At 41.1% G+C, this 9,607-nt stretch overlaps 1 protein-coding gene across 1 annotated transcript in view; it reads right to left on the bottom strand.

Moving 5' to 3' along the window:
* SLC16A14 (solute carrier family 16 member 14) overlaps positions 1–9,607 on the bottom strand; it is a 38,312-nt gene that overhangs the window by 16,956 nt on the left and 11,749 nt on the right. Inside the window, exon 2 of the mRNA XM_011364050.2 lies at positions 5,129–5,400. Coding sequence (XP_011362352.1) covers positions 5,129–5,387 — 259 coding nt within the window. The 5' untranslated portion in view covers positions 5,388–5,400. The remainder of the gene's footprint in view (positions 1–5,128; positions 5,401–9,607) is intronic.

The following is a 9,607-nucleotide window of genomic DNA, read 5'->3' as shown; positions in this document are numbered from 1 at the left end:
GGTGGTCTTGGTCTCTAGATTCAGCTTGTGGATGCATTTTGTTTATCCCAAAGTGTATAAACTGTTTTTGAATCAGTTGCTACATTTAAAAATGAAGAGAATTCACAAAAAGTTCAGCGCTAACAAAAACAAAGCATCTTCCCACACGGCCCACATCAGCTGGAGCCACGTAGTGGCTGATCCAGTTTGGCTGCCTGCACCCTCTGAGGTTTGCCCTGGTCTCCACCTGGCCTTTAGTCTTCTGTCCGGTCTCCTGCCCTCATTTACGTCACTTGTTTGTTCTCTGTACACATCTGAGTTTTTGACTCCAGACCTAACAAGGCTACAGGAAGGGAGTTCTCAGGACTCCAGGCTTCAGATGAGGAACCTCCAGCCGGCTTCCATGAGGACAGATGCAAAACAAGCCGAAAAGGGCTCATCATTGCTTCCTACATACTTCAACCCCTGCTGACTCAGTCTCTGACTGGACCCATCATGCTGTGCATTTACAACGCCATGAAGAGATTCAGGAATACACTTGGTTGTGCAAAATGAACCATTACTCACAGCAGTACAGTATTATACGACACACATTCTGATTGCTTACTGTACTATGATGTTCTAGTTTTTGTCATCTCTTTTCCCCCCCGATTTTGTGGTAATTTCTGATGTCATTGAAGTTTAATGCTTGCCTTGTGACCAATGCTTCTTTGTCCATATAGCAATCCAGATTTTAGCAATACAGTATGAGGATGTACTCAATATTCAGTAAAATGGCACATTTTAAACATCATCTTATTTTTCATCATTATTACTTTACAGAGTTATGAAACCCTATATATAGGTACAACTATTTTAGGTTAAAAGTTTGCTGAATTCTAAGGAGCTTCCTTTTTAAGCCCAAACTGAAATAAAATTTTTCTGTAAATTTTTAACTATATTCATGTGAATATTTGGGTACACAGTCAGCTGAGTTTGTGTGTGTGTGTGTGTGTGTGTGTGTGCGTGGTTTAATGGTTTTGAGAGGGCCTAATCCTAATAATTATTAAAGAATTTTTCAGTAGATAATAGATTTAATATAGAAAGTATATTCTCTATGAATATACTGTTATAGGTATTATAAAATCAACACATTATATAAATATTATGTAAACTAAGCACATTGATATAAACATCTGAGGAAATTATTGGGGACAACTGAAATTCAGAAACCATAAGCTGAAGACAGCTCTTTGATTTCTTCAGAAACACTTTTATTTTCCCGAACCCATGGTCACTCCACTACTCAAATCTCAGACAAATGGATAAAGAAGAGAAAAATGCATGACTCGTCGTTTTGCCGTTAATAGGCCTTTTAGGATATGAAAGGTCAACAGTCACAGTTCAGTAGCATGATCATATTTTCCACATTACAGAAGGACCCAGAAGCAAGTATTCCTACAATACTGCATGCTTATGAACACTGCGTTCAGAAAGCATTTGCGGAAAAAGGCGGGGGAGGGGGTGGCATTCCCAAGTGCAGATATTCTTGTCTGGAGGAACGTTGCATATCAAAAAGAAAGCAGGAATCGCTTTATTGATATGAATATTAAGTAGGTGATGGTGTCTGGCTTTTTAGTTCAACTCCTGGCCGATGCGTGGGGAGCTTTAGCCATTTGTGATTTGCAGATGGGCAAAGCCTGAAATGCCGTGACTCCTCTACAGTTACTAAATGAAGATACACAAAAACAGGAAGTCAGACCCAAGCTTTCATTTTCCGTTTCTAACCATTGTTTACTGATAGCGGCATTTCCAAGATTGAACTGCAGTTTCAACAAAGTGAAAAGAACTTCCTGGGCAGTCTAAGGAGAGGGGGAAGATAAGATTGAGATACAGTCCTTTGGCTATGATTCCCACTTTTGGAGAGAACTTCAGTGTCTTGGAATGAGATTATACTCATTATCACATTTTCTCCTCTTCCGAAGGAATCTGAATCTTGGCCCATTTCCCATATAATAAAGTGTTACATTGTGGCAGGGAACACCCCGAGGATGTTATAATTTCTTGCCCAATCTCATAGGCTGAAAAAAGCTCAGGTGAGGAGAGAAACAATCTGAGGTGAGCCCTGGTATACAATCCTGGATGGGAGTAGGTAGTCCACTGAAATCCTTGTCTCTCGAATAACCCCTCTCTGTGATAAAAGGCATCTGAAGCCTCTGAATCAATGGCTCTCTGCCTTGAGCAACCACTGGAGTCGCTTAGGAGCTTTACAAAAACAAAAACAAACAAACAAACGAACAAACATTTCCACAAAATCCTGATGTTTGGGTCCCCTCCCAAAAGATTCTGATGGGATGGTCCAGGTACAGCCTGAGTATTGCAGTTCTTACAAGCACCCAGGGGGCTCTGACGCGCAGCCAGGACTGACAACCGGTGCTCTAAAGCTACTTAGCAAGTCAGTGACCTTCTGCAGCCCACAGAACTAACAACATGGAAGCTAACAACATGGCTTCCACCAAGAATTATTCTGAGAGCCTTCACAAAAGTCTGCTGTAGACACAACTAACGTGATTACATTTTGTTAAAAATCGGAACCTTCTGCAGGAAACTTGCAAAATTCATGCTAGCGAAGAAGAAGACAAGAATGAAATTATCAAATTTCCCATGTACAACTCACCGGCCATGAGAGAGGTGGCTTTTAAGTCTGTAACTTAAAAGAGATAACCCAATTGTACGTATATGATTAGAAAATAAAAACAATTTATGTCTATTCACTTAAAACATATTTTCAGTTTTCATTTGATGTAGTGGCAGGTAGTGTGATAGACACAATTTCGGAGTCCAATAGACCAGGTTGAAAGCCTGTCCCCACACTTACTGGCAGTTCAACCTTCAGTAAATTACTTAAGGTCTCTGAGCGTTGCAAATTCTTCATGTCAGATGAGCTGATGGTCTGGCCTCCGGGGCTGCTGTAGGATCAAATGAGATTGTGTACATAATACGCACCTGGCATGTAGTAAATGCTAAATGAAGGGGAGCTGTTCTTGATGGCTTCTGGTTTGGAAAAGCATTCAACACATCCACAGCCACTCTGGACCAGGTGGCTTAAGATAATGAAAAGCCATTCAGGGTCATGGGGTATGGAATAAAAGACTCTTCATCGATATAACTACGACCCTTGCTGTGTTATGGTTTCTAAGCCCGAGTGAAAGATGTTTATCTGGCAGGTACCTTTCTTGTAGAGAGGCTTGTCTATTATCTGAAATTCCACTCTCTGGAATTCGAAACTCTGGATTCTTAAACACAATCCCAAATACACAGTTACCTCCCAATTAAATTGACAAAGACAATTGCATTTCACCATCACTATGAGGTAGGTGTTACTTTGGGGATCATCTTTAAAACCATATCTAATAATTTCAGGACTAGTTTCCATTGCTTATTTCGGTAGAAGTTGTGAAGCATAAATATCTGAGACAACCTTATTGGATGATTTGGAAAATTGGGAGAGTTCATATTCTGACCTTTTGCCAAATCTTTTCTGCTGCAGGCACACACTTCCTAGACTGAATCTGTAAATGTTTTGTTCTACCCCTTCAAACTTTATTTTTAAAAAGGTAAGAAAACTTTAAGTGTTCAGTATCCTAAAGCAAAGTTTTCCTTTACTGATTTATCGAGAAGGTACAATCACATCCAACAAAAAACCGGCACAGTCTCTACACTGAAGGAAACATTCCTGCATTTTTCATATGACAAACGGTCCTAGTTTTAATAAGGCCAACGCAGAATGAAAAGATTTGGTTCATTAATGTTATGGGCAAAAATGATTCCTCGACAATTCTCTCACACACATAATGGTACCCTTATTTAATTTTAAAACTAGATCAGCATTAATTCCTTTTGATAAACACACGACCCCCCCATCCTGAGAAATAACTTTGTCCTTATTTCCTATCATGAGCATTACTGCTGTCATTAATGGCATGTGGACTCTCCAAAAGAGCACTGACTGACTGCCAGCCAAGATCAACAAATCCCCGAGCTGGATTCAAGCAATTAATGGCTAATGCAGAAATCACTGAAAAGGCACAGACTCCCATCAAACACACATATACTTGTCATATGCGTATTTTCACAAAACCAGAAAAAGATTTGAGGCCATTTATGTTTCCAGTATAAAATATCTCACAAATATTTTAAGTTAAAAAAATCGATGTAAAAGAATGGCTGTTCCTTTCAAGTGACGCACGTGAACTATATTAGGGTATAGCGGCAGCTTAAGTGAATTAAATAAAATCGAATGAGATAATGTTAAGAGAGAAACTGGTAAATAACAAATACTTATTGAATATTAGTTCGCAGGAAAAGTTGTTTCGTTCCCAAACTGAAACACATTAGCCATAATAACATATTATAGATATAATAATTTCTGGTTTAATATCTCCGACTGGATAAGAATTGGTTTCATAGATTGCTGTATGGGTAAGCTTAACTAGAAAATGCGAGAATATATTATTATTTCGTCCTGTGAGCTATATCAGCACCGTTTCTAAAAAAGGTTTAATAGTTTTTTCAAAAACATATAATGGGTATTTCAAATTAAAAACATTAGAACTCTAAAATAAAATTATTGACTTTTAGTGGTTTCTCTAAAACAAAATATTCATAAATTAAATAAACATATTTGTAATTATGTATAATATGTTATAATAAGAAAACAATTTGGAGCAAAAGAGTTTTTTAAATGATCAATTTTTTAAATACCTCAAATGTTTATAATATTCGAATAGTAACATTATACAAAACAACAAATATTGTATGTTTCCACTTAGAGTAATCAAATACATAGAGACAGAAAATAGAAAGGTGGTAGCTAGGGGCCGGGGGAAAGAAGAATAGGGAATTACTATTTAATGGGATCTGAGTTTCAGTTTAGGAAGATGAAAAAAGTTCTGGAGGTGAATGGTGATGACGAATCCACTCAATGGCACCGAACCGTACACCTACAAATGGTTAAAATAATAAACTCGATGTTCTGTAGATTCTACCACAATTAAAAAATAATAACATCACCAACATCGACTGTTTCAACACTACAGAACATGGCTTACAGTGGAGAAGTGTCGTTTCATAATGATTCAGTTTTGTAACAGGTCGCAGGCGAACATACCCACAATCAAGGTGATGCCCATGCTGAGGGAGCTGACCCACGCGGTCAGGCCGCGGCTCTGATGGAATTCTTCCAGCCACTCCACGTTGAGGACCCCCAGGGCCATCTGCGAGCCCATGATCAGGATGTGCACGAAGAAGGAGGAGAGGACCATCATCCAAGCCCATCCGCCATCAATGTCTGGGTGGGGTTTCAGTGTCTTCTTATCTTTGGGGTCATCTTCAAAATCATACCCAATGTCTTCATGACTTGTATACATTTTCCAAGATTTTCTGAAACACATGTGATAAATCATTTCGCCAAATGTCAAAACAAACAAAACGAAAACATCTTTATCTTCCTTGGCCAGCTCTACCTCCCCATCATCCCCAAAGCGGCCCCTTCATCACAGCAGACCTTCAGATGAGTCCTTCGTCATGATGCAGATTGGGAAACACTCCTCACTTTCTCACAGGACCCCGTGCTTTTATGAAACTTGTTTCGTCTTTACAGTCGTCCTATATGTAAGCCTTAGGATCCCTATTTTAAAGAAATGGAAATAGAGAAGACAGGAGACTTTCCCAGGGTCTCATGGCCAACAGGTAGTGCGGTCAGACAGGAAACCAAGATTTGAGCCCAGCTATTCTAGACTCCAAAGCCCATATGATGAATACTGACAGGCGACAAGAAGGATATCAGAGAAGGAAGACACCTGGCCTTAGGTAGCCTTCTAGGGTAGCTTCATCTTGATGGGGGTCTGGCACAGAATCTAGTTCTCATTTTGTGGATCCAAGTGTTCAATTTATTCAGGACAGCCAGAGTGAATTAGCCTCAAGGGGGTCTGACTCACCAGCACATAGGAGAGACTCATAAAATAGAAGGTCAACTTATTATCTTACAATGGGAGAATCAGCTTTCTAATGATGGTGATTTATGCTTCGCATAGACCTACCTCTTCGAAAGTGAGCACAAGAAAAGGGAGGCTGGATGGAGTTGGGAGGGAGGTGATGCCAGGTCAGAGGAGGACTCTGGTTTTGTCTTTATTTTTTAGGGTGAGAATTAAGTGTGTGCATAAGAACTGGGGATAAGGAGCAAAAGAAGGGGGAGGAGAGAGAGAGACAGAGACAGAGAGACAGAGAGATAGACAGAGACAGACAGAGACAGGGACAGAGAGAAGGAGAGAGGATGACTAATCCCGGAGGTGGTGAGATAGGAGTGTTGGTCTTGATCTCGGGGAGCAGCCCACCCTCTGAGACTGGAGGAAGCAGGGTGGATGGAGATGAGATGGTTACTAGTAGGATGGAAAGTTACACCTGTTCGTCTAATTTCTTTGATGAAGTACGAAGTTAGGTCGCTGGCTGAGAATTAGGAGGATGGTGATTACGAAGGGGCCTCAACATTCAGGATAGTGGAAGAGACCGTTGCCTACACATGGAAATGATCGTTGGGCAGTTTCGAAGGTGGAGCTGAGCCCCATCGGGCACCGGGGGGACAGCGGTGGGAGCGCTCTGCCCCTGAAGCAGACAATTAGGTGGAGCCTCGTCCCTGAGAACTTAAAACCCACTACCATCGCCCGAAAGTTGGTCTGCTTTTTTATGATCACTATGTGACAGTAATTCTAGATAATGTCACCAATAAAAATACTCCTCTCTGGAAAAATCTTTTGCCGGTCCAAGTTCCAAACAGTTATGATTCAATGTTACATCTGTAAGCTTCAAATTAGCATGCCTTTCCTTTCTTAAACATTGTACTCAACATGGAAGTTATTTCAGAGAACTGCTGGTTATACGGTGAAGCCCGGCCCACTTGTGGCTCCAGCTACACACATTCGTTTTGACAGTATGTTTCTAAGAGTTCAGAATTGTTTGAGCTCACCTTGGCTCAGTCCGGGGCTGCAGCCCCTGCATCGCCACTCATCACTGCCTTTCCTAGGACACTCCACGCGGACTGTGGAGCATAGTTATCGTGGACATAAAGACAAGAACTCCAGTTACTTCTGCCACTCTGCGTGCTCACCTTCGAGACTGCATTTCTGTTTAAATTTTAAAATAGCGAAACCGTGCAAGTCTGCAAGGTGGGAACCTTTGGTTTGGAAAGTGAAATCTGTAGTCAGTGCATGAACTATGTTGCTCCATTTGAACAATGTCTTTAAAATGGAAATCTGTTTAAATCTTATATCAGTAAGATAAAAAGGAGCGGACATTATTTGTCAGACTGTCATCCAAAGAATAATCTCCATCACCATTCTTCCTTGTTTCGCTCCAGTCTCCTTTCCTCTGGATACCTATTTTTAACAACGACAAAGGGGTCATTACGTGTCCCATTTGTAACCCCACTTTCCATGACATCTTTAAATCTTTTAAAAAATTCATTGATTTAAAACAGAAGACCAAATAAGAAATATCATGATTATGACTCACCATTACCCACGATTCTTACGGAAATCATTTTGTTGCCATGGAGGAAGGCGGTGTACAAAATGATCCCAAATACACCCGGAACGCCTCCGACTGCGGGACTTGTCCCAGCCTTGTGCTGATGTGGATGGGGAGGGCAGAGAGCAAAGTGCAAAGGTCGGCGGGACAGGAGGCAAATTGAGGGAAGAATCGTTTTTACCTTTTTCCATGGCCCACAAAACCTGAAATACTCTGACCCTTTATAGGAAAAGTCTGCTGATCCGTGGACTATAGTATAGCATTGGCTCTGGTTAGGAGTTTGTGGGAAGAAATGGGCACTGGGGAACTAGGGGTGACTGTGGATGAGTAATTTAATGGCTCTGTCTTGGGGCTCATCGTGATTTTTCCTGTCTCTCATATCATATCTCATTCTCATTATTATTATTTTTATCTTTTAAGTGATTCTATCTTATAAACAGCTGTCCGGTTCTCAACTACTATACGTACTGTTCACAATGCTGCTCTCTACCTGGGTCCTTTTCCACTTCCTCATTATCCAGACTGCTGGGCATGACAAAATGCTATCTTACTATGTAATTCCCCACCTTGTGAAGTTATCTTTTGGATCAAGTCAACTCCCTGTTGTTGGACAAGGCTGGTCTGGCTGCTGCCAGGTTCTCTTCTTGCACATCTGCCACCCCTGCCTTGTCCCTCCTCCTGTCCCCCGACCTTTGCACTTTGCTCTCTAGCCCCGTGAAGCACCAGCAACTCCCTAAACTTGGCACGATCTCTTTTAAGCTTTTATGCATGACTTTCTCTTGTTCCCATTTTCCATAACACATTTCTCTCCTTCTAATCTCCTGGTCCTTTTCTGCTCATCTTGCAAAATTCGACTAAATTATAATAGCGAACCTTAAAATGGTAAGAAGGACTCCCCTGAAAACATGTCAAGTATCCAGCATTAGATACAATAGGTGTTAAATCAATCAATCATGGTATAATCATGCAATGCAAGTCTACCATCAAAGAACAAAATCGTACCAGACTCTGAAGACATGGAAAGTGGGGTTACAAATGGGACATGTAATGACCCCTTTGTCGTTGTTAAAAATAGGTATCCAGAGGAAAGGAGACTGGAGTGAAACAAGGAAGAATGGTGATGGAGATTATTCTTTGGATGACGGTCTGACAAATAATGTCTGCTCCTTTTTATCTTACTGATAAAAAATTTTTTAAATAAATGTATATTAACTTTATGGCAAAAAAAATAAGGGTCCCTCTCCGTATCTTTTAAACATCATCTGGATCAGCTTCTTGCCTCCAGGAGATTAGTGGCTAAATTGTAAAAGGGGAGCAAACAAAGGAGAAAGACAATCAAGAACCACTGCCCCTGGGAAGTGTAGTCTGCGCTGCGCTCAAGGCTTGCGTGTCTGCCACCACCCTCTCCTCCAAGGAGAGAAGGGCCTGCCTGGAGGTAGAAGGGATGGGGTTGCCATCCTCACAGCCAGAGAAGAGCTGCACTGTCCAACCGCTGGGAGAATGAACCTAGGAAGGGTCCAGAGGGTGTTTGATGTTTGTCTTCCTTCAGTCCCTGCTACTTGCATGGAGAATCGCAAGGAACCAGGCAGCTTGACAAGGCGTGTGACTGGTCTATACCATGGCACGATCATGCATGTAGAACACAGTATCAGATAGACTGGTGTGGGTAGGGGTGGGAGTGGGGTAAGGGTTGGGAATAACACCGCTTACCATCCATGGGAAAAGGCTCAGCTCTGTTTCATACGATAAAACAACACAACGTGACATATTCTGAAAATCTGTCTATATCTAAGAAAGAGTTTGAAATAATAATAAACAAAAATTATAGTTTTCCAACTCATGAGTCGAAATAGTAAGCATTTTTCTAAGCAATGGTAAGAACGTTCTAGTCTTACTGATTTATTTATTTTATGGTTAAGAGATGCAGTTGCCATTGATCTGCTCTTGACATTTCCAGGTTGTTTGGCCACAAAGGACGCTAAATAGCGTTTAAGGGCAAGTTTTATTCAAGGGGCACGATCATGCATGTAGAACACAGTATCACATAGAGAAGACTGGTGTGGGT

Source organism: Pteropus vampyrus, unplaced genomic scaffold (genome assembly GCF_000151845.1).
Source record: "Pteropus vampyrus isolate Shadow unplaced genomic scaffold, Pvam_2.0 Scaffold93, whole genome shotgun sequence".
In the NCBI taxonomy this organism is placed as follows: Eukaryota; Metazoa; Chordata; class Mammalia; order Chiroptera; family Pteropodidae; genus Pteropus; species Pteropus vampyrus.
The sequence above is the reverse complement of the archived record's forward strand: the minus strand, read 5'-3'. Positions and strand labels throughout refer to the sequence as shown.